At 44.2% G+C, this 25,944-nt stretch overlaps 1 protein-coding gene across 4 annotated transcripts in view; it reads left to right on the top strand.

Annotated features, from left to right (window-relative positions):
• Positions 1-326: 326 nt before the first annotated feature.
• LOC129860749 (DNA (cytosine-5)-methyltransferase 3A-like) overlaps positions 327-25,944 on the top strand; it is a 36,883-nt gene continuing 11,265 nt past the window's right edge. Inside the window, exons 1-9 of one of the 4 annotated variants that reach the window (XM_055931449.1) lie at positions 327-471; positions 6,618-6,758; positions 9,480-9,625; positions 9,789-10,002; positions 10,671-12,478; positions 12,642-12,807; positions 19,425-19,484; positions 20,719-20,786; positions 22,127-22,276. In XM_055931449.1, the coding sequence (XP_055787424.1) occupies positions 6,629-6,758; positions 9,480-9,625; positions 9,789-10,002; positions 10,671-12,478; positions 12,642-12,807; positions 19,425-19,484; positions 20,719-20,786; positions 22,127-22,276 (2,742 nt within the window). In that variant the 5' untranslated portion in view covers positions 327-471; positions 6,618-6,628. The remainder of the gene's footprint in view (positions 472-6,617; positions 6,759-9,479; positions 9,626-9,788; positions 10,003-10,670; positions 12,479-12,641; positions 12,808-19,424; positions 19,485-20,718; positions 20,787-22,126; positions 22,277-25,944) is intronic. The other 3 variants (XM_055931450.1, XM_055931451.1, XM_055931453.1) reach the window with 3 other exon arrangements.

Genomic DNA, 25,944 nt, shown 5'->3' with positions numbered 1-25,944 from the left:
TTTCGTGGTTGTCTGGTCTAATGTTAGTGTTAGGCTATATGTTGGCCTTCGGTTTGGTGATATTCATATGTTCAGGAGGTTTTTCAGTCGAACTCAGTCGGCCAACTTGGTGAAGAACTCCTGGCCCCAATCCTGCCCATAAAGTTCGAGACGATCAACCGAAGTCGCCAACGGGACATTACACACAGGCGTTTGTGTGTTTCCATAAATCGTCGAGCTATCGCCATATTCGAAATGCGAATAAAAGATAATTGTATAATCTTACACAATTTCAACATCTGAGCCGTGCTATTTTTCTTACTCTAGCGCTACCATTGTATGTATAGCAATGGGACGTCCCCTTTTCGTACAGTCGGCCAATCCCGATCAAGAATAGCCAGGTTGGAGAGACGTCATTGGAGAGTATCGAGAAAGAAGCCTGTGGTTCTCAAACCGGGTGGCAGAGTCTACCCGGAGGAAGGGACAACGAAGGTAGGTGACCCTTGATTCATATTTTAGGCCACTGGTTATCATTCTCCATCGTGCACCAGGAGAAGCATGGTGAAGCTATGATTATCCGTTTATTTTGCATAGCCGACATTATGTAGTGGTCAACAACTACATGGAGCCTAATGCACAAAAGCACAAAGACTGGTTGACACAAAAGACAAGGCTACAGTTTAGGAGCCAGCATGCTTACTCCTCTGTTACGGTACTGTATTTGATCAAACAATGTCAGTAGACATGATGCTCCCAGTCTTTTATAATCAATCTACAGTATTTGTTTATATATCAGTTTGGGGACATTAGAGATGGCAATGCTGAATAACAAGATTAGGTGAACAATGTTGTTTGTTAACAATATCTACAGTAGCCTATAGTGTCGTGATATCTTGGATTACCCACCAGTACAAAGGCAACAGCTTTATTGACAAAAAAGGCTAGACAACAGAATAACCATATCCTGAACTCCGGTGTGCATGACAGGCAATTTGTTACAATGTAGAACACGGGATAGATGCCGGCTTCAAGTCAATATACTTTTAGTTTACTTTGTGGTTGGCCTACTACAACTGTCACACTGCCAGAACATGCAACATTTGACATAAGCTGTATCGGAGAAAAGATAGAGGAAAGACTGACTGCTCTGCAGTTCTTTGTACGGAACATTCGCGGCAAAAATTACCCCGCGAGATTTCTTCATACACTTTGGAAAAGGGGAGGAGAAAATAAGACCAGGGTGTCGGAACTGACGGAGAAAGGGAAAGCAATGTGGTTTGCACATTTTGCAAACGCGTTTGGCAGCAATATTCTCAGCCATGGATTCGATGATTTGACTTCACCTATGTAACACCCATATACTTATACAACAATTAAACCTAATGAACGACCCGTTGCATTGTCATAGCAGTTTCCTTTTTCTGAGTCCTTCAGTCTTATGATGAACCCGGTCTGTTGTATATTGTAGTACCAGTGGGCCTTAATGAAGGATAGCCTAATAATACTGAAATAAGTTGTGTAAAATAGTAGAATTGATTTGACGAAGAACTGTCCTTTGACCATTGCCACACAACAGCAAAAAGTAAATCAGTCCTTTCTCTGTAGAACAAAAGATTGAGCGACCTCATCCATTGGTCGGTTTTCTACCCCAATACCCCATGCTGCCCCCTGAAGGGGACCGGGGTTGGTTTAATAATGGGATGGGTAGGCTAATTCCTCCACTCTGGTGCCTTTTCTGTCCCCAGAAAATATAATCTCTTATTTAGTGTAACATGTACATTCCTAAGGGCTTTAAATAAAAAGTTAGGTGGGATTTACCATAAAAACACAAAGATATGGATTTGTTTTTAGTGGATGTAGTTGTTTTTGTCATATTCCGGGGTGCTATTCATCAACTTCTATGAGACCTATAAGACATTAAATAATACAATATTTAAAATCTTTCTTGATTATTTTATAATCCTACTTACATTTCTCTTAAACAAGTTTTTTCATGAATATTGTATTAAGATTTTCTGTGTTTCCCTGATTTCACTTCCCACCCTGATAGGTTGTAGTAATTCCCCTTTCAAAAATCAGCCCCTTCCTGCAATGACATTACATTCAGGAAGTGTCATAATATTTGGGGTGGTAAAACAACAGAGCAAGGCTAAGTAAATGTATTCTCCTGAGACCCGAAAAGTTTGAGATTTTTTAATTTTTTTTAACAAAAGTGTTTAGGGTGAAAAAACACAATACCAAGATTATATATATTTTTAAAATATTGTTATTTGTCTTTTATTGTATCTGCAAAATTGTCCTCTGTAGTGGTCATTAGGATTTAAATAGGAAGAGAGAAAAAACATTACAGTCAATGGGTACAGTTGCTGAAAAACATAGTCACGGCATCCAAGTGTCCACTATAGAGGAATTTTCTTGATAAGCTCTTATTTAGCTCTTATTTACAAAGTCCTGAAAACTCACTTAACTATTCCTGAGATATTCACTTGCTATAATTAGTAATTACACCCTCCTTTAAAATGTCCATAAAATGTGCAAATTGTAATGTCAGCCATTTTTTAAAGAACCAGGAAGATAACGTTGTCAAAGTCTCACCCCCAACATGTGACATCATTGAAATGCCCAGAATGTCCTCACAAAGGGACAACAGGACTTAATACGCTTGAATGGCCTCAGAGATACGGACCAACAACTGATGTCCACTAGAGAGGACAAAAATGAATTGCTGGGTACCAGGAGGATAGACATGTTTCATGATGTTAGTCTGTTTGTCTCACTTATACATTTCCACCCTGTTGGGCTAAATTATAGAGAAAGTTAATACAATTTCAAAATGTCTAAATAAGTTTGATATACAAGTTAAAATCCTCTTCAAGTGTTTACCATTATGTTAGCTCAATTGCAATCGCACAGAGCAATAGCTAATTTAGCCTCCACATTTCAACCCTGTAAGGATTATGCACCTCACAGGGTGAACATTTTGTTAGAAAAGATAGTAAATAAATTACGAATGTCAATATTTATTTATAGTTGCATAATACATTTATATTTTATGATACAATACACTTTATTGTCTATTTACATGACACGATAGTGCTGATAGACATGGTAGCTCTGTTTCTGGCTCCTAAGCAACTTTGCAGTATTTAGTAACATTTTTTGTGTTATTTCTTATATTATTTGCCCAGGCGGTTTTTTCATTATTACATACTAAATAACTTTTGGATATCAGAGCAGTGTTAACTTACCAGCATTCAGACCAGAAATACGAATTTACCGAATTGGATCCTTTGTTCGTACAACAAGGCAATTTAACTTATCCCCGAGGCTGCTCCAAGATGCCACCGGAGGAGGAGAGGTATTCGCAGTGGACTTCTTGTCCGACTCAGGAGGCGTGCACACCATCCAACACGTGCGAGTATATTAATCACTAATGTTCAGGCCCTGGACAAAAAAGTAGACGAGCTCTGGGCAATGATCTCCTTTCAGAGGGACATCAGGGACTGTAACATACTCTGTTTCACGGAATCATGGCTCTCCAGATATACTGTCCCCGTCCGTACAGCCAACTGGGTTCTCAGTACACTGTGCAGATAGGAATAAAGAACTCTCTGGGTAGAAAGGTGGAAGTGTACTACTGGTCAAAAGTTTTAAAACACCTACTCATTCAAGGGTTTTTCTTTTTTTGGACTATTTTCTACATTGTAGAATAATAGTGAAGACATCAAAACTCTGAAATTAACACATATGGAATCGTGTAATAACCAAAAATATGTCAAACAAATCAAAATATATTTTAGATTTGATATTCTTCAAATAGCCACTCTTTGCCTTGGCATTCTCTCAACCAGCTTCATGAGGTAGTCACCTGGAATGCATTTCAATTAACAGGTGTGCCTTCTTAAAAGTTCATTTGTGGAATTTCTTTCCTTCTTAATGCATTTGAGCCAATCAGTTGTGTTGTGACAAGGTAGGGGTGATATACAGAAGACATACCTATTTGGTAAAAGACCAAAGCTATATTATGGCAAGAACAGCTCAAATAAGCAAAGAGAAATTTCTTTAAGACATGAAGGTCAGTCAATTCGGAACAATTCAAGAAGTTTCTTCAAGAGCAATCGCAAAACCGTCAAAAGCTATGATGAAATTGGCTCTTATGAGGACCGCCACAGGAAAGGAAGACCCAGAGTTACCTCTGCTGCAGAGGATCAGTTCATTAGATTTTCCAGCCTCAGAAATTGCAGGCAAAATAAATGCTTCACGGAGTTCAAGTAACAGACACATCTCAACATCAACTGTTCAGACGAGAATGTGTGAATCAGGCCTTCATGGTCGAATTGCTGCAACGAAACCACTACTAAAGGACCGGTGGAAATTTGTTCTTTGGTCTGGAGTTTGTGAGACGCGTTGTGGGTGAACGGATGATCTCTGCATGTGTATTTCCCACCATAAAGCATGGAGGAGGAGGTGTTATGGTGTGGGGGTGCTTTGCTGTTGACACGGTCTGTGATATATTTAGAATTCAAGGCACACTTAACCAGCATGGCTAACACAGCATTCTGCAGCAATAGGCCATCCCATCTGGTTTGGGCTTAGTGGGACTATCATTTGTTTTTCAACAGGGCAATGACCCAACACACCACTGGGCTGTGTAAGGGCAATTTTACCAAGAAGGAGAGTGATGGAGTGCTGCATCAGATGACCTGGCCTCCACAATTCCCCGACCTCAACCAAATTGAGATGGTTTGGAATGAGTCGGACCTCAGAGTGAAGGAAAAGCAGCCAACAAGTGCTCAGCATATGTGGGAACTCCTTCAAGACTGTTGGAAAAGCATTCCAGGTGAAGCTGGTTGAGAGAATGTCAAGCGTGTGCAAAGCCATCATCAAGGCAAAGGGTGGCTATTTGAAGAATCTCAAATATAAAATATATTTTGATATGTTTAACACTTTTCTGGTTATTATATGATTCTTTATGTGTTATTTCATAGTTTTGATGTTTTCACTATTATTCTAAAATGTAGAAAATATCAAGGACATCAACCACCCAAGCCCCGGCCTGTTTACCCCGATATCATCCAGAAGGCGAGGTCAGTACAAGCTGGGGGCGAGAGTCTGAAAAACAGCTTCTATATCAAGGCCATCAGACTGTGAAATAGCCATCACTAGCCGGCCTCCACCCAGTACCCTGCCCTGAACCTAGTCACTGTCACTAGCCGACTAACAGCCATTTACTCTACCATTTTAAAAGGCTAATTGATCATTAGAAAACCATTTTGCAATTATGTTAGCACAGCAGAAAACTGTTGTTCTGATTAAAGAAGCAGTAAAACTGGCCTTCTTTAGACTAGTTGAGTATCTGGAGCATCAGCATTTGTGGGTTCGATTACAGGCTCAAAATGGCCAGAAACAAAGACCTTTCTTCTGAAACTCGTCAGTCTATTCTTGTTCTGAGAAATGAAGGCTATTCCAGTCTGAGATATGGCTTTTTCTTTGCAACTCTGCCTAGAAGGCCAACATCCCGGGGGTTGCCTCTTCACTGTTGACGTTGAGACTGGTGTTTTGCGGGTACTATTTAATGAAGCTGCCAGTTGAGGACTTGTGAGGCGTATGTTTCTCAAACTAGACACTCTAGTGTACTTGTCCTCTTGCTCAGTTGTGCACCGGGTCATCCCACTCTTCTTTCTATTCTGGTTAGAGCCAGTTTGCGCTGTTCTGTGAAGGGAGTAGTACACAGCGTTGTACGAGATCTTCAGTTTCTTAGCAATTTCTCGCATGGAATAGCCTTAATTTCTCAGAACAAGACTAGACAGACGAGTTTTAGAAGAAAGAAATTTGTTTCTGGCCATTTTGAGCCTGTAATCGAACTCACAAATGCTGATGCTCCAGATACTCAACTAGTCTAAAGAAGGCCAGTTTTATTGCTTATTTAATTAGCAAAACAGTTTTCAGCTGTGCTAACATAATTGCAAAAGGGTTTTCTAATGATCAATTAGCCTTTTTAAATGATTAATTTAGATTAGCTAACACAATGTGCCATTGGAACACAGGAGTGATGGTTGCTAATAATGGGCCTCTGTAGATATTCCATAGAAAATCTTCCGTTTCCAGCTACAATAGTTATTTACAACATTAACAATGTCTACACTGTATTTCTGATACAATTTTATGTTATTTTAACGGACACAAATGTAGCTTTTCTTTCAAGAACAAGGACATTTCTAAGTGTCCCCAAACTTTTGAATGGTAGTGTGAATATATATATATACAGTGCATATACTTTTCCTCCCAAAAGTTGAGGTCCAAAAGGTAGGAATTACCTTGATAGGCACATCAGTTGTTGTGACAACATAGAGCTGTCTCCCTTCCTATGAAATACTGGTCCCCATCTTCTTTTTACCTGATTGGAGGCTGTTAAGGCTTCAGATTACATATTTACTATTGTCAAGAAATACAAAATGTGACACTGGTTATTACAAATTTGACACAAGAAAATATAGGCTTGAATATAGGATTGTTATTTAGTTGTTGGTGTATAATATCTTATACCAGCAAATGATTACACACAGGTGCAAATGTTTGATTTAAAAGAAATGCTATAATGTCCATGTGAAACTTCTCTGTGTTGTGTAATTTTCTAGGTAACAAAAAAATGGCGACATATGTGGACCCGGACCAGACCCCAGATGCCACTGCAGAGAAATGCAGCCGTTTTGAGGTGTTGGACTGGCTCAATAAGATCCTGGACATCAAATTCACCAGGGTAGAGCAGATATGTTCAGGTACCGTCTCACTAGTACCGCTTTTCCAAACAAGACATTTTGCCGCCAACTTTTTGTCGAACTTTTCTTTATATCTGAAAGGTATTGCCAGCTGCAAAACCTGTACTTTTATTTCCGTCAACCGGCCTAGTCATGATTGCGGTAATGTATTTAAAAGTCCAGCTAACTTCTCAGTATAAATGTCACTTTTCGTCATTTTTGTCAGACATCAAACTTGTCCTTGTCAATCACAAAGCTTCACAGATATACTTGTAATGCATTTATTCTCTCAATTTAAATGTATCTAATTATTTCCTTGAGCTGTTCTTCTCTACTGTCACATAAATGCTTTGGCATTTAGCCTGGTGGAACGCATACTGTCATTTCACAAATTATTTCTTGACTTTGACAGGTAAATATTTAAAGGCACTTATATTTAGCTAATAAATGATGGGTTAATATCCCTAGGCTCCTAGCGATCTGTAGTTTAAGTTAGAAACCTAGCTGTCTTCAGACAGAATAACTGGTGGGGAGTTTGAATGGAGAAATTGCGCAATGGTGTGATCACATCCAACGTGGATCAAAAAAGCTACTTTCTGAAATTTAAGTTTCTTTACATGATCAGAAAGAGAAGATTCGAATTCTGCAGCAAAAAATGAGGACGTGGGCTCTGTTTTAAAATACAATTTTTTTGTTATATGACAGGTTCCACACGTTCTGTGACACTCAATTTGTGTGTGAAAGATATTATTGATATTTTATTCTGTTATAATCTATTATATTAATTCTTACTATAAAATATATGTGGGTTGACTGAGATCAGAACAGGGGAATGAATGTAAGTGTGTCTTGTCTGTTTAATGAACAAAATAAGAACTATCGATTTAATTTGCATGGCGCAGCCATGTAGCCTATATGCTGCACAGACCATAATTAAACTCAAAATATACTCTTCTGTTATTTTGAAAATAAATTGTGTTTGTCTTTGTTTTCTGTATATGCTTTGCCACACATTAAATCATGAACATTCTATACATGTCATTGTCATTATGAAAAAGTATAAACACATACATGGCCCATGACATCGCAGCAGCTGGGTCCAAATAGCAACGTTACATGCCAAAAAAAACATTAGATTAAAAATGTGTTTAGGATATGTCACTAACAAGCCAGGCAACTAAAAGCAACTTTCTAGAAAATATTTTGGTTAGTTTGCTAGCTTGTTAGCTAGTTAGCTATCTAGCTGGCTAGCCAGCTCAGATATTACCAGAACACACTGTAAGTATCTGACAACATTTTGTGTTGAACTGTAGCCAACTTTTTATTCACCATCACAGAAAACTTGGTATGAAACCTTGGTCACGTTGGTATGAATGGTTCGGGAGACAGACGCAGGAATGCGTAAGTCCATATTATGTCAAGAAAAGCTCAAATAACCAAAGAGAAATAATATACCATCATTACTTTAAGGCATGAAGATTAGTCAATCTGGAAAATGTCAAGAACTTGGAAAGTTTCTTCAAGTGCAGTCGCAAAAAACTTCAAGTGCTATGATGAAACTGGCTCTCATGAGGACTGCCACAGGAAGACCCAGAGTTACCTCTGCTGCAGAGGATAAGTTCATTAGAGTTAACTACACCTCAGATTGCAGCCCAAATAAATGCTTCACAGAGTTCAAGGAACAGACACATCTCAACATCAACTGTTCAGACGAGAATGTGTGAATCAGGCCTTCATGGTCAAATTGCTGCAAAGAAACCACTACTTAAGGACATCAATAAGAAGAAGAGACTTGCTTGGGCCAAGAAACATGAGCAATGGACATTGGAACGGTGAAAATCTGTACTTTGGTCTAATGAGTCCCAATGTGAGATTTTTGGTTCCAACCGCTGTGTCTTTGTGAGATGCAGAGAAGGTGAATGGATGATCTCCGCGTGTGTGGTTCCCACCGTGAAGCATGGAGGAGGAGGTGTGGGGATGCTTTGCTGGTAACACGTCAGTGATTTATTTTGAATTCAAGGCACACTTAACCAGCATGGCTACCACAGTATTCTGCAGCGATACACCATCCCATGACCCAAAACACACATCCACGCTGTGCAAGGGCTATTTTACCAAGAAGGAGAGTGATGGAGTGCTGCATCAGATGACCTGGCCTCCACAATCACCCGACCTCAAACCAATTGAGATGGTTTGGGATGAGTTGGACCGCAGAGTGAAGGAAAAGCAGCCAACAAGTGCTCAGTATATGTGGGAACTCCTTCAAAGCCTTCCTCATGAAGCTGGTTGAGAGAATGCCAAGAGTATGCAAAGCTGTCATCAAGGCAAAGGGTGGCTACTTTGAAGATTCTGAAATATAAAATATATTTTGATTTAATTAACACTTTTTTTGTTACTACATGATTCTGTATGTGTTAGTTCATAGTTTTGATGTCTTCACTATTATTCTACAATGTATAAAATAGTAATGACAAAGAAAAACCCTTGAATGAGAAGTTGTGTCCAAACTTTTGACTGGTACTGTACAGTTGTGAAATGTAGACTCCTGACACTTAGTGGGCAGGTATTTTTCTCTCTATTGACTGATGAAACACAAGCGTTTCGCTACACCTGCAATAACATCTGCTAAACATGTGCATGTGACCAATAACATTTGAACGCATGTTTCACTACTGGCTATTCTGTCCTGCTCTCCCTTGTTACTAGATAGTCTTAAACTTGTATTGTGTGTGTGGTGTGCAGGTTCCTGCTACTGCCAGCTGATGGACTGGCTCTTCCCTGGGTGCATTGACATGAGCACAGTGAAGTTCCAGGCCCAGGACACACCCGACTTCATCCACAACTACAATCTGCTTCAAGCTGGCTTCCGAAAGACTGGTGTCACCAAGGTTAGACTACACCCATACTTTCTTATCCATCACATTAACTGTAAATCAAGGATATTTTTGTTGATTGTACGTTAATATTTTATCGCTGGGCAGAGGGTTGATAGGGATTTGCCCTTTGCTTCCATGTGGTATTTGCTTATTGTTCTAAATCCCTCCCCTTTAGTTTGTTCCAGTGGAGGAGCTGATGAACGGAAGGTTCCAGCCCAACTTCGTATTCCTGAAGTGGTTCAAGAGGTTTTTCAAGGCTAACCTGGTGGGGCAGGTGTATAACCCTGTGGAAGCTCGCCAGGGCCAGGAGATCCAGCCTGCCAGACCCCCCCTCCGCTCCCCCCAGGGACTTGGCCGCAAGTCTGCCAGCCGCAACCCCAGTCAATCAGGTATCCATTCTCTCACTTATCCTGAGTAGTGCTCTGCTCCCCGAGCCCGACAGGCCCCTTAAACTATACATTGGTTAGGGCTGGGTAGGGCCTGTTTTTAATTAATACGATCACTTGCATTTTGAAGCTAAGTCATTTTCTCATGCTCTGCATTCATATCTTGCTAAGATCATAACACAGTGTCAGAAGTGCTTCAACCAGGTCAAATATAAGACCACAAGATTATTGTCAGAGTCGACAGGAGAGATTATTTCACAGAAATAGTCATGTTCATTGAGTTTTGTCAGAGTTTAGAGTGGCGAAATGTAGCTAGCTAATATCTAAAAGTCTTGTCATGGATACACACACACACGCAGACTAGCAGCAGACCGCTTGCAGCGCAGGGAGCGAGGAACAGACACAGACGAGCAGCAAATGGATACTAATGAAGGAAGTTATCTCTAATTTGAGGCAGGGACACATGCACCTTAAATTTGGCAGAAGCACTCGAACCTGGGTAAGACAGGGCCTGAAAGTCGCGGGTATGGCTCGGGCTTAAAATTCATGCCTGTGCAGGGCTCTAATCTTGAGTTGAAATGTTCTTTGTGCTGTTTGTGACTTTATATTCCGGATGGAATATTGTTGGTATTTTTGTGTTAATCAGTTTGTGTTTTCCTTTTTTCCGACAGGGGGGTTGGAAACCGACACAGATGAAGAATCTTTAGGGAAGTATCAAAGGAAACGTATAGTTTATGAAGATATATGGAGAGAGACGCACTCCTGGGTAGGGCCCAGCACTCTGGGAGAGTTCCATGCCTACTGCAGTCTGTGTGACATGAATTTCAACATCTATCACTCGGGCCTTCTTGACCTCAAGCGTCACTCGCAGTGCAAGAGGCACCACAAGCTTACCCTGGCTGCCAATGGATGCAACGTAAGAACAGAGGCGAGAAAGAGCAGGCAGGGCAGCATTAGCAGCTGTCCACCCTGTAGTGAGTTGGTCCTGTGCTTCATTCAGGTTAACTGCGTCTCTGGTCCGTCCGCGGCTGGGGACCAGGTGTCTAACAGATACGGTCAGTATGTCCTGGGACTACAGTACCCAGAAGACATAGTGTCCGCTTGCCAAAAGACTCCTTACTGCATATACATGTACGGAGGAGTGGTGCTAGGGGAGGCTAGCATAGCTTCTGTAGTTCTAGTAGGCTATTTTGATGTGAAGGCAGCCAAACACTGCATCAGGCTGTTGGATGTCCTGCAGTCTCCAGCCGAAGACAATACTGGAGAGGAAACTGCTGCGGCTTTGGTGGAGACCTTGAAGAGGTTTGGGCTTCCTGCAGTTAACCTCGCTGCTCTCTACACAGATGGTAACGGTGCTGCCTCTGAGCAGATTTGCTCACAGCTTAGGGAGCTCAACCCCAACGTGGTGGTGCTAGGTAGGCTGTATGGAGTGGCTGATGCATCCTGCCATGCTGGGATGGTAGAGCTCTCCACTCAGGCCCAGGAGCTAATTGTAGATATCTACTCCCACTACTCCTTCTGCTCCACCAAGAATGACAACCTGAAGGAACTGTTTTCTAGCATAACCAGTATCAATGGCCTTACCCTTCCTCTCACCACCTGCTGCCTTAACTTCTGCATGTTAGCCAGGAAAGTGTTGGAAATGTGGACAGATCTAATCTCCCACTTCAGCTCCTGTAACAAAGAGGATGACGTAGATGAGAAGGCCAAACTGATCTGCACACAACTGCAGGATCCCCAAATCAGGGCTACCTTTATGTTCCTAAACCAGGCCCTGGAGCCCCTCTGTGCCTTCCAGGAGCGACTGCACCACCATGAGGGCTCGGCCCGGGCCGACCTGGTGCAGATCCTACAGGAAGCCAGCAACCTCCTGCGCTCCTATGCCTCCAGTTTCCTCCGTCCTCAAGCTGTCGTGCGTTTCCTCAAGGAACGTGATGTCTCTCTCCTCAAGACCACAAAGTTCCACCTGCCAGGGCCAGAGCTGAACATAGGTGGGGCTGCAGTGGAGGACTTCCTGTGTGAGTCATCAGAGTCAGGAAGTGAAGCACTGCAGTTTTTACAGGAACAGGCTCTGTCTTTCTACACAGCACTTACAGCCAGCGTGGCGGAGGGGCTGCCTCTGAGTGACGGCGTGTTGAGGAGCATGGCCCAGTTACTGAGCCCCCAGGGTAGGTTGAAGGTCACAGGGAAGGTGGTGGGAGAGCTGGGGGCTAAACTTGGGCTCTGCAGCTCACCTGAGGAGATCAGCCAGCTGAACAAGGAGTTCCTGGAGTACCAGCTGGCAGAGGAGGGAGAGTGGGAAGAGGGAGAAAATGGATCTGATGGGGGCATCCAAAATGGCTCTGCAGCCACCTCGCTGGAGCAACATTGGTGCACTGTGTTGAAGGCTTCTGGATCGACCAGCATCTTCAGGAAACTTGTTTTGACCCTCTTAGCCATGCCTTGCCCCCCACTTGAAGCTCAGAAGGTCTTCACACAGGTAGGGGAAAGACAAAAAGCATCACACACTTGTATGTCACTGCACTCACTGCACTCCTGCACTCCTTACCCATTGTGTTGATATTGTCCCATTTATGTTCTTATCTGTGTGTGCTTGCGTCTGTATCTGCATCTATATTATTTGTGTCGGTCTGTGTTCTCAGGCTGTGGAGAATGGGGACGTTGCCCAGTTCACTGACAGTGTGACAGAAAGTGAGCTGGACTCCGTTCGGGAAGTAGACCTGACCAATGACAGCGCTCTATCAGACAACAACAGTATCTACGAGCCTGGCATGAAGAAGAGAGGTCGTCCCAGAAAGATTCCATCAGGTATATTGTTTCATTAAGGGACTGGAATAGGACTATAATATATTTTATTATCACTGTATGAAATGTACTGTAGTATAGCGTATCACACACAAGAGCCCTCAAATGCTTTTTTTAGGGTACAGCTCCATTTTGAGTTAGCATTAGTTTGTGTGTGTACCGGTAAGCGGCTTATCAAGTGGATTAGCACATGAAAGGGTTAGCTTAAATGGGTTGAGTTGCTCAAGATGGCGGCAGCTCTCCATTGTTGGGGTAGGTTAGTGTAGCATGAGCATGCTTCAGGTTTGCATGTCTAGGGGTAGTATTATATAAGGTTGGTTGTGTTCGTGTAATAGAGGTAATAGACAGATTTATATTTTAGAGTGGGCAAGAATTATTGTTATTTACATACAGTATATTGTAATGTAAAAGAGATGGTATTCTTATATGGGGTAGCTATGATAACGTACCATACCATTGACTGGGAATGATTGGGAAAGGGGGTACGTAGTCAGTTTCAGAACTGAATGCATTCAACCGAAATGTGTCTTCTGCATTTAATCAACATGCCTTAATCGACATCCACGTCATCGCCGCCATTGGTTGACATAGAAGAACAATTTTTTGGGCTACACTACAGACGGCTATATAGGTTGGCTAATACAGGACTAGTAAGTGCCCACCCAGTACACTACTTTTGTCACGTTCCTGACCTGTTTTCCTTGTTTTTGTGTGTGTTTAGTTGGTCAGGGCGTGAGTTGGGGTGGGCATTCTATGTTATGTGTTTCTATGTTGGGTTCAATGTGTTGCCTGATATGGTTTTCAATTAGGGGCAGGTGTTTGACGTTTCCTCTGATTGAGAACCATATTAAGGTAGGCTGTTCTCACTGTTTGTTTGTGGGTGATTGTTCCTGTGTCTGTGTCTGTCGCACCACACGGGACTGTTTCGTTTTCGTTCGTTTGGTTAGTCGGTTCCTGTTCGTGCGTTCTTCGTGTTTTATTGTAAGTTCACATGTTCAGGTCTGTCTACGTCGTTTTGTTGTTTTGTAATCTATTCTAGTGTTCTTCGTGTTTTCGTCTTGTCTTTAATAAATTCTTTATGTCTGCATACAACGCTGCGTTTTGGTCCGATCCCTACTCCTCCTCTTCAGACGAAGAGGAGGAGAGAAACCGTTACAACTTTAGTGAAGAAAAAAATATTAAAATGATTATTATTTTAAAAATATAGAGATTTTATTTTATTCCGATTTTTCAGGGGGTGCTGCAATATCCTCAGTACCCCTACTTCCCGTAGCTCCGGGTACAGATTTCAAAAGCAGTCAATGATCTCGAAGTCTCGGAATTTGAACTGTGTTTATTGTGTTGTAGCGTGATATAAGCAGAATTCAATATAATTCCAATTAGGGCCGATTTCAAGTTTCCATAACAATCGGTAATCGGCCTTTTTGGATTCCGGTTATGGCCGATTACATTGCAATCCATGAGGAGACTGCTTGGCAGGCTGACCACCTGTTACACGAGTGCAGCATCAAAATGACCTTGTGGCTGCAAGGAGCCAAGGTAAGTTGCTAGCTAGCATTAAACATATCCTATAAAAAAACTATCAAACATAATCACTAGTTAACTACACATGGTTGATGATATTACTAAGTTAACTAGCTTGTTCTGCGTTGCATATAATCAATGCGGTGCCTGTTAATTTATCATCGAATCACAGCCTACTTCAACTTGATGATTTAACAAGCGCATTCATGAAAAAAGCACAATCGTTGCAACAATGCACCTAACCATAAGCATCAATGCCTTTCTTAGAATCAATACACAAGTATATTTTTTAAATCTGCATATGTAGTTAAAATAAATTCATGTTGGCAGGCAATATTAACTAGGGAAATTGTGTCACTTCTCTTGCGTTCAGTGCAAGCAGAGTCAGGGTATATGCAGCAGTTTGGGCCGCCTGGCTTGTTGCGATCTGTTGAAAGGCCATTTATTCCTAACAAAGACCGTAATTAATTTGCCAGAATTTTACATAATTATGACATAACATTGAAGGTTGTGCAATGTAACAGTAATATTTAGACTTAGGGTTGCCACCCGTAAGATAAAATACGGAACGGTTACATATTTCACTGAAAGAATAAACGTTTGGTTTTCGAAATTATAGTTTCCGGATTTGACCATATTAATGACCAAAGGCTCGTATTTCTGTGTGTTTATTATACTATAATTAAGTATATGATTTGATATTTGATAGAGCAGTCTGACTGAGCAGTGATAGGCAGCAGCAGGCTGGTAAGCATTAATTCAAACAGCAGCTCTTAACAATGCTTGGATGCACAGCGCTGTTTATGACTTCAAGCCAATCAACTCCCGAGATTAGGCTGGCAATACTAAAGTGCCTATAAGAACATCCAATAGTCAAAGGTATATGAAATACAAATGGTATAGAGAGAAATGGTCTTTTAGTTCCTATAATAACTACAACCTAAAACTTCTTAACAGGGAATATTGAAGACTCATGTTAAAAGGAACCACCAGCTTTCATATTTTCTCATGTTCTGAGCAAGGAACTTAAATGTTAGCTTTTTTACATGGCAGATATTGCACTTTTAATGTCTTCTCCAACACTGTGTTTTTGCATTATATAAACCAAATTGAACATGTTTCATTATTTATTTGAGACTAAATTGATTTATTTATGTATTATATTAAGTTCAAATAAAAGTGTTTATTGTTCATTCAGTATTGTTGTAAATGTAATTTATCACAAATATATATAAAAATCGTCCGATTAATCAGTATCGGCTTTTTTTGATCCTCCAATAATCGGTATCGGCGTTGAAAAATCATAATCGGTCGATCTCTAATTCCATTGCAAGAACCCCAAAAAATGTTGCCCCCTCGCCGATTTCAACTTCCCCATTAGTCACTTTATCGTGGCCCGTGCCTGGTGTATGGTGCCATTAGAATTGTCTAAGCATTGTCTGGAATGCACAAGCCTTGAGAGCAAAAGTGCATTTTGGCATGATACCCTAATCAGCACTAAACAGCAAAAAATCTCATGGCTTCCAATTGCATCATATAATATGTTGTAGTTGTGGTGGCACATAACAGTAGTAAATGGCAGCCATACTCAACAGGCGGATAGTAGAATAATAGTATATTTGGCAGTGCATGTGTCACGATCGTCTTGCTGTGAGAGATTGGACCAAGGCGCAGCGTGTGCAAAATACATCTTCTTTTATTTTAAGAAGAGAGAAAAAACACAAAAACAAACACTAATACACGAACTAACAAAATAACAAACTGACGACCGTGAAGCTAATATGACAAATAGTGCTGACACAAACACTACACATAGACAATTACCCACAAACAGCTAAAGCCTATGGCTGCCTTAAATATGGCTCCCAATCAGAGACAACAATAACCAGCTGTCTCTGATTGAGAACCAATTCAGGCAACCATAGACTTTCCTAGACACCTACACTGAACACTAACCCATCTACTCTACTTAACCCTCTAAACCATACAACCACCCTAGACAATACAAAAAACACATACCTTCCCCATGTCACACCCTGACCTAACTAAAATAATAAATGAAACAAAGAATACTAAGGCCAGGGCGTGACAGTACCCCCCCCCCCCAAAGATGCGGACTCCGGCCGCAGAACCTGAAACAGAAGGGGAGGGTCCGGGGTGGCCCCCCCATCATGGCGGCGGCTCGGGCGCGGGTCGAGGCCCCCACTCCACCATTGTCAATACCCGCTTTGGTGGCGCCTCTGGAGCGGCGGCCCTTGTAGAAAGTCCCGGACTGAAGACCATCCCAGAGGGCGCCACCGGACGGATGGGTAGCTCCGGACTGAGAGGTAGCTCCGGACTGAGGGTGGGTAGCTCCGGACTGAGGGTGGGTAGCTCCGGACTGAGGGTGGGTAGCTCCGGACTGAGGGGGGGTAGCTCCGGACTGAGGGACTGCAGCTCCGGACTGAGGGACTGCAGCTCCGGACTGAGGGACTGCAGCACTGGACTGAGGGACTGCAGCTCCGGACTGAGGGACGGCAGCTCCGGACTGAGGGACGGCAGCTCCGGACTGAGGGACGGCAGCTCCGGACTGAGGGACGGCAGCTCATGGCTGGCCGACGGATCTGGCTGCTCATGGCTGGCCGACGGATCTGGCTGCTCATGGCTGGCCGACGGATCTGGCTGCTCATGGCTGGCCGACGGCTCTAGCTGCTCATGGCTGGCCGACGGCTCTGGCTGCTCATGACTGGCCGACGGCTCTGGCTGCTCATGGCTGGCGGAAGGCTCTGGCTGATCCTGTCTGGCGGAAGGCTCTGGCGGCTCCTGTCTGGCGGAAGGCTCTGAAGGCTCATGGCAGACGGGCGGCTTTGCAGGCTCAGTACAGACGGGCGGCTTTGAAGACTCAGTACAGACGGGCAGTTCATTCGGCACTTGGCAGACGGACAGTTCAGACAGCGTTGGGCAGACGGGCAGTTCAGGCGCCGTTGGGCAGACGGGCAGTTCAGGCGCCGTTGGGCAGACGGGCAGTTCAGGCGCCGTTGGGCAGAAGGGCAGTTCAGGCGCCATTGGGCAGACGGGCAGTTCAGGCGCCGTTGGGCAGACGGCAAACTCTGGCCGGCTGAGACGCACTGTAGGCCTGTTGCGTGGTGCCGGAACTGGAGGTACCCGGCTAAAGACACGCACCTTCAGGCTAGTGCGGGGAGAAGGAACAGGGCATGCTGGACCCTGGGGGCGCACATTAGGCCTAGTGCGAGGTGCCGGAACTGGTGGTACTGGGTTGGGGCGGGGAGGTGGCGCCGGAAATACTGGACCGGGCAGGCGTACTGGCTCCCTTGAGCACTGAGCCTGCCCAACCTTACCTGGTTGTATGCTCCCCGTCGCCCGACCAGTGCGGGGAGGTGGAATAACCCGCACCGGGCTATGTAGGCGAACCGGGGACACCATGCATAAGGCTGGTGCCATGTAAGCCGGCCCGAGGAGACGCACTGGTGACCAGATGCGTTGGGCCGGCTTCATGACATCCGGCTCAACGCTCAATCTAGCCCGGCCGATACGTGGAGCTGGAATGTACCGAACCGGGCTATGCACGCGTACAGGAGACACCATGCGCTCTACTGCATAACACGGTGTCTGCCCGTACTCTCGCTCTCCACGGTAAGTACAGGGAGTAGGCGCAGGTCTCCTACCTGACTTCGCCACACTCCCTTTAAGGCCCCCCCAATAAATTTTTGGGTTGTACTCCAGGGCTTCCAGCCTTGCTTCCGTGCTGCCTCCTCATATCGCCTCCTCTCGGCTTTAGCTGCCTCCAGCTCTTCACGAGGGAGGCGATATTCTCCCGGTTGTGCCCAAGGTCCCTTTCCATCCAGTATCTCCTCCCATGTCCATGAATCCTGTGTAGGTGGGTCCTGTTGCCACTTGACACGCCGCTTGGTCCTAGATTGGTGGGTAATTCTGTCACGATCGTCTTGCTGTGAGAGATTGGACCAAGGCGCAGCGTGTGCAAAATACATCTTCTTTATTTTAAGAAGAGAGAAAAAACACAAAAACAAACACTAATACACGAACTAACAAAATAACAAACTGACGACCGTGAAGCTAATATGACAAATAGTGCTGACACAAACACTACACATAGACAATTACCCACAAACAGCTAAAGCCTATGGCTGCCTTAAATATGGCTCCCAATCAGAGACAACAATAACCAGCTGTCTCTGATTGAGAACCAATTCAGGCAACCATAGACTTTCCTAGACACCTACACTGAACACTAACCCATCTACTCTACTTAACCCCCTAAACCATACAACCACCCCAGACAATACAAAAAACACATACCTTCCCCATGTCACACCCTGACCTAACTAAAATAATAAATGAAACAAAGAATACTAAGGCCAGGGCGTGACAGCATGGGCAGTTAACCTTAGAGAGATCTTTATAATCTGTCAGAAAATTCCAGTTGATCAACTGGCCCATGTTCGCTAGGTAGGTAAATTAGGTTAACCAGCTATCTAAATCTTGTAGTTATCATGGCCAGATTATGTGCCAATGGGAGCCTTAGGAATCATATGAACACAAATAAGACATAGCAAAATTAAAATTGCAGGAATTTAGCTAGAAAACTGTAAACAACCCCCCCCCCCCCCCCCCCCCCCAAATGGAAAATGTATAGAGTTGCAGAAAATGAGCTCATAAATGGCAAAATGTTGATTCCGCCAACAAAAGGGGTGTGAACCGTTTGGGGTTGCATGGGTCGTGAGGTGAGGGTTAATAGCAACATCGATAAGTGACAATATCCATACGGACCTTTGCCACCTAGGAAATGTCCCACTGGTCACATATGTCAATTCAACGTATATTCCATGTTGGTTTAATGTAATTTAATTGAAATGACATGGAAACAACATTGATTCAACTGTGGGTTGTGTGACCGGACCTTCTTAAATAGTAGTTGAGTACCCCTGGTATATGGGTTGGAGTCTATCTATACCTACAGTATCCCTAATGATAACCTCAATCTAATTTTACACTGTCCATTGATTCTCTCAGTGTTTCACATACTTCTATCACAGGATCCCTGTTAATAATGGAAGCATCAATGTGTTGTTTTCCAGAGGTGAATTACCTTAATGGGACAGTGAAGCCATGCACAGTGCGGCTGCAGAAGATAATCAGTAAGAAAAGATATTGACAGTTAGTGAAGATGATCATTGGTATTCATCTATATCACTTAAGGCCAGTCACCACAGGCTAAAAATATATATTTTTTTGCATCTACTCGTCAATTTAAAGAGTTTTGGGTATTTTTGTCTATTAATGTTAGTATTTTCAAAAAGAAAAAAATTCAAATGTCAAAATGTTGATGAAAATGTATTTTTTCGTTAGTTTATCATACTACCGTCATCAACATTTCATGAATTGTATATTTTTTTTAAATGGTCATACATCCTTAATTTCAAAGCTCACTACATTGAATCACACATAACTTAAAAGCCAATTTCATAGAGAATGTTACAAACTGGACTATATGTAGTAATTTACGGGGATTGGGTCTAAATAAGTGTTTGGCATTTGGTAGGTTAAATGCATTGTAAGTTTGTCTTTAACTGCCATTTCAGACTCTTCCCACACGCCAACACATTTTTCTCTGCCATCTTCATTCATCAACTTTCTTGTGGTTATCCTTAGACGTGTTCTTCAGACTTATACATAGGGAATTGTTGATATGTTGTCATGTTTTTATTCTGGATTACATTTTCTTTAAAAACATTTGCCAAAAATGCATTTTACGTATCTTTCTAAATAGTATTTTACAGATAGAAAGATGAAAAAAATATTTATCCACAATCTGCTATATGTAAGTCAGCTCCTGGGAGTGTATTAACTAAATGAAACCAAAATATTTGGGCTGACTTCATCCAGTGTCCAGAAAATTGGATTTGTGTGATATGCAAATATGCACATATTTAATGACATGACCTAATTTGCACAATATTTCAGAAACGTTTAATATAAAAAGTATTATATTTGTGTCCACATTCAACTGGTAAAAGTTGATTGTGATATGATTAAGGGGAACAAAATACCCTATTAGGGTGTGGTGCCTGGCCTTAAACTCAGTTGAATTGATGTACAGGTGACACATTACCAGAGAATGCTTAACAATCCACCTTCCATGGTTGGGGTCAAATCAATTCCATTTCAATTCAGTCAATGACACAGGAAGTAAACTGAAATTGGAATTTCAGTTTACTTCCTGCATTGACTAAATGTAAATGAAATTGACCCCAACCTTGTCTTTTTACTTATCTATTCTCTGTCTTTTCACCTTTTGACAATTTCAGACAAAACTCTTGTATTTTCTGCATTAAAACATTGATTTGGTTTCTATGAAACTTGTTTATGTAGATGGGCCAAAGAATGAGGACGATACTGTGTTCGTTGAGGACAACGTCATTTGGACAAATACTATGGAGGTAATGTTTTTTATTATTTTGTTGATGTTTTTTTGTATCACATTTCTTGTCTAGTAGGATTGGGTGAATCAATTCAACAAATATGGTAACTTAAGATTTAACTAAGGGGGATGTTATTGTTTTCTTGTGACTCATAATCAACTATGCATAACAGACAGACAGGCCTCCCAAGTGGCGCAGCGGTCTAAGGCACTGCATTGCATTGTTGCGGTGTCACTATAACCTGGGGTTCGATCCCAGGCTGTGTCATCAGTTGAACGGTGTTTCCTCCGACACATTGGTGTAGCTGGCTATTAAGTGGGCGGGTGTTAAGAAGAGCGGCTTGGCGGGTCATGTTTCGGCGGGCGCATGACTCGACCTTCGCCTCTCCCCAGCCCGTTGCAGTGATGAGACAAGATTGTAATCACATAAGTTACTGAAGAAATATTAACAAAGATGGACATACTGTAAATATGGTTGCCTATGTGTCACGCCCTGACCTTAGAGATCCTTTTAATTCTTTATTTGGTTAGGTCAGGGTGTGACTAGGGTGGGCAATCTATGTTTTCTATTTCTTTGTTGGCCGGGTATGGTTCCCAATCAGAGGCAGCTGTCTATCGTTGTCTCATACTTAGGCAGCCTTTTTCCACCTGTAGTTTGTGGGATCTTGTTTTTGGTACTGTGCTGTTTAGCCCTACTAGACATTACGTTTCGTATTTGTTGTTGTTGTTTTTTCGGTGTTCATTTAATAAATTATAATGTACAGCTACCACGCTGCACCTTGGTCCAATCCTTCCATTGGCGAACGTAACACTATGTTTGTTTTTACCTGTTCTGCTTTGACGTGTTCTTACCTTGCTATAGTGGGGGTGTGACAGATCAAAATAAACTGCACGTGACAACACCTGACAATGGAAACAATATCATTCTTTGGAATCAAACAAAGCAAAACATGCATGGGTCATTTGCATGTCTCCAAAGCTTGACATTATGACAAACCTTTCTATGCAGGTTTTGTGAAGTAAGAGTCACTAGTATGCTTTGCTTTGCTGTTGCTTGTGCAATCAACAATTCTCTATGCTTTTAAATCATTTTTATTAAAACGTTAAATGCTTGGGACAAGTTCATACTAGTATCTCACCCGTGTCTAACAAACTAACCTTGTTAGTAACTTTTTTATCCTCTCCTTTATCTTTCTTCTTCTTTTTTCATGTGGGTCTACTTTATGCTTGGTAGTCATAGCAATTCTTGGATGTGAGTGCATGACTGGGTGTGTGTGCGCTTGTGCCCACGTGTGTGCGCTTGTACAATGTCTGTGAGCAGTGTGCGTAATAGGTGTGTGCATGTGTGTTGTCCCTCAGGGCACCATTAGGGGCATTTATGGTTGGGAGAGCAGCTTACGCCAGAAGCCACAGGCGCGCACTGTGTTTCAGGCTGGTGCCGGCACCTGGGTCAAGCCACAGGCGCTTGACAACGACAGCAAAAAGGACCAGGAGTCCGAGGCTGCATCGGTAGGTACTCTCAAAATACCTACCAGTGATGGCTGGTGCGCTGAGATATCGGAGGACGGGCTCATTGTAATGACTAGAATTGAAACTATGTGTTTGATACCGTCTCATTCCATTCCAGCCATTACAATGAGTCCATCCTCCTATATATCTGCCCACCAGCCTCCTGTGGCTCCTACGCTTGAGGGGACCTCTGGCGAATGGGACAGTGAAAGGCGCAATGCAATCAAAACACAAAAAAAAACATATATTTTGCTCTAAAGGTGTGCGTGGCTGTCAACGACACGTCATTCTTTCTGTGCATGGCTCTTGTGATTTGCTTCTAACGTTCTAATTTCCTTTTTAACCCTTTATATGGACTTACGTGGTGTCCCATTTTCTTAACTCATTCTCACTGCTCTGAAATTGGGTCGCTTGAATTAATGTTGACAAAACCTGACAAACCTTACAAACAAAGGGCCAATATTTGCTATTACATGTAAAGAAGGATATGTACAATTGTAGTCACCCATAGGAAAACCTTTCTTTTTTCCAATTTTCAGGTTCATCAGATATCAGTGGATGTGTTCGTCACTGTCTTCAGGCATGCATTGTCAACTATTTTATCTGTAATAGCTGTCGCTTTCCTCATCCTCGGATGAGGTGAGGAGAGAAGGATCTTCTGACCAATATGCGGAGTTAGGGAAATATGCCATCTTTATTTATAACGAAAACTGATGACACGAAAACAAACACTTTAACAAACTACAAAATAAGAAAACGACGTACAACGGAACCTGAACATAAACTCACATCAACAAACGTAAACTCACGAACAGGAACGTACATCAAAACGAACGAACAGCCAAACAGCTCCAAAAGTGAATACATCGAACATAACGAAGACATCACAGGAGACAATCACCCACAAACAAACAGTGAGAATGCCCTACCTAAATATGACTCTTGATTAGAGGAAAATGCAAACCACCTGCCTCTAATCAAGAGCCATACCAGGCAAACCGAAACCAACATAGAAACAGATAACATAGACTGCCCACCCAAAACACATGCCCTGACCAAAAACACATAAAACTAACATAAATAGGTCAGGACTGTTACAGTACCCCCCCCCCCAAGGTGCGAACGCCGGGCGCACCAGCACAAAGTCCAGGGGAGGGTCCGGGTGGGCAGTTGACCACGGTGGTGGCTCCGGTTCAGGACGCTGTCCCCGCACCACCATAGTCACTCCCCTCTTCTTTCTACCCCTTCCACTGACCACCCAAACATTAGCTTCCCCTAAATAAACAGCTAGCACCGGAACAAGGGGCAGCACCGGGACAAGGGGCAGCACCGGGACAAGGGGCATCACCGGGACAAGGGGCAGCACCGGGACAAGGGGCAGCACCGGGACAAGGGGCAGCACCGGGACAAGGGGCAGCACCGGGACAAGGGGCAGCACCGGGACAAGGGGCAGCACCGGGACAAGGGGCAGCACCGGGACAAGGGGCAACACCGGGACAAGGGGCAGATCCCGGCTGAAGGACTCTGGCAGGTCCTGTTTGGACGGCTCTGGCAGGTCCATGCAGGCTGACGGCTCTCGACGCTCATGGCAGACTGACGGCTCTCTACGCTCATGGCAGGCTGACGGCTCTCGACGCTCATGGCAGGCTGACGGCTCTCGACGCTCATGGCAGGCTGACGGCTCTCGACGCTCATGGCGCTCTGACGGCTCTGGCTGCTCATGGCTCTCTGACGGCTCTGGCTGCTCATGGCTCACTGACGGCTCTGGCTGCTCATGGCTCTTTGACGGCTCTGGCTGCTCATGGCTCTCTGACGGCTCTGGCTGCTCATGGCTCTCTGACGGCTCTGGCTGCTCATGGCTCTCTGACGGCTCTGGCTGCTCATGGCTCGCTGGCGGCTCTGGCAGATCCTGTCTGATTGGCGGCTCTGGCAGATCCTGTCTGGTTGGCGGCTCTGGCAGATCCTGTCTGGTTGGCGGCTCTGGCAGATCCTGTCTGGTTGGCGGCACTGGCAGATCCTGTCTGGCGGGCGGCTCTAGCGGCTCCTGTCTGGCTGACGGCTCTAGCGGCTCCTGTCTGGCGGATGGCTCTGTAGGCTCATGGCAGACGGGCGGCTTTGCAGGCTCATGGCAGACGGGCGGCTTTGCAGGCTCCTGGCAGACGGATGACTCAGATGGCGCTGGGGAGACGGATGGCTCAGATGGCGCTGGGGAGACGGATGGCTCAGATGGCGCTGGGGAGACGGATGGCTCTGGCCGGATACGGCGCACTGTAGACCTGGTGCGTGGTGCCGGAACTGGAGGCACCGGGCTAATGATAAGCACCTTCCTACTAGTGCGTGGAGCAGAGACAGGGCACACTGAACTCTCAAAGCGTACTCTATACCTGGTGCGTGGTACCGGCACTGGTGGCACCTGGCTGAGGGCACGCACCTCAGGACTAGTACGGGGAGAAGTGACAGTGTGTACAGGACTTGGGAGACGCACAGGTGGCTTAGTGCGTGGGGCCGGAACTGGAGGCACCGAACTGGATACACGCACTATAGGGAGAGTGCGTGGAGGAGGAACAGGGCTCTGGAAATGCACTGGTAGCCTAGTGCGTAGTATAGGCACTGTAGGTACTAGGCTGGGGTGGGGAGGTGGCGCCGGAAATACCGGACCGTGCAGGCGTACTGGCTCTCTTGAGCATTGAGCCTGCCCAACCTTACCTGGTTGAATGCTCCCGGTCGCCCGCCCAATACGGGGAGGTGGAATAACCCGCACCGGGCTGTGTAGGCGAACCGGGGAAACCCTGCGTAAGGCAGGTGCCATGTATGCCGGCCCGAGGAGACGCACTGGAGACCAGACGCGTTGAGCCGGCCTCATGACACCTGGCTCAATGCCCAATCTAGCCCTACCAGTGCGGGGAGGTGGAATAACCCGCACTGGGCTATGCACACGTACAGGAGACACCGTGCGCTCTACTGCGTAACACGGTGTCTGCCCGTACTCCCGCTCTCCACGGTTAGCCTGGGAAGTGGGCGCAGGTCTCCTACCTGCCCTTGGCCCACTACCCTTTAGCCCCCCCCCAAGAAATTTTTGGGAGTTACTCACGGGCTTTTCGGGCTTCCGTGCAAGACGAGTCCCCTCATAATTCCGGTTACGAGCTTGAATCTCCGGCTTCCATCCACGTCTCCTAGCTGCCTCCTCATACCAGCGCTCCTGGGTTGTGGCTGCCTCACTCTTCTCACGAGAGCAGCGATATTCTCCAGTTTGCGCCCAGGGTCCTCTACCAGACAAGATCTCCTCCCAAGTCCAAAAGTCCTTGTTGCTCCGTCGATTTTTCCCATACCGCTTGGTCTCTGTATTTTGGTGGGTGATTCTGTAATAGCTGTCGCTTTCCTCATCCTCGGATGAGGTGAGGAGAGAAGGATCTTCTGACCAATATGCGGAGTTAGGGAAATATGCCATCTTTATTTATAACGAAAACTGATGACACGAAAACAAACACTTTAACAAACTACAAAATAAGAAAACGACGTACAACGGAACCTGAACATAAACTCACATCAACAAACGTAAACTCACGAACAGGAACGTACATCAAAACGAACGAACAGCCAAACAGCTCCAAAAGTGAATACATCGAACATAACGAAGACATCACAGGAGACAATCACCCACAAACAAA

Source organism: Salvelinus fontinalis, chromosome 8 (genome assembly GCF_029448725.1).
Source record: "Salvelinus fontinalis isolate EN_2023a chromosome 8, ASM2944872v1, whole genome shotgun sequence".
Classification (NCBI taxonomy): Eukaryota; Metazoa; Chordata; class Actinopteri; order Salmoniformes; family Salmonidae; genus Salvelinus; species Salvelinus fontinalis.
This window is presented reverse-complemented; position numbering and strand designations above follow the sequence as displayed.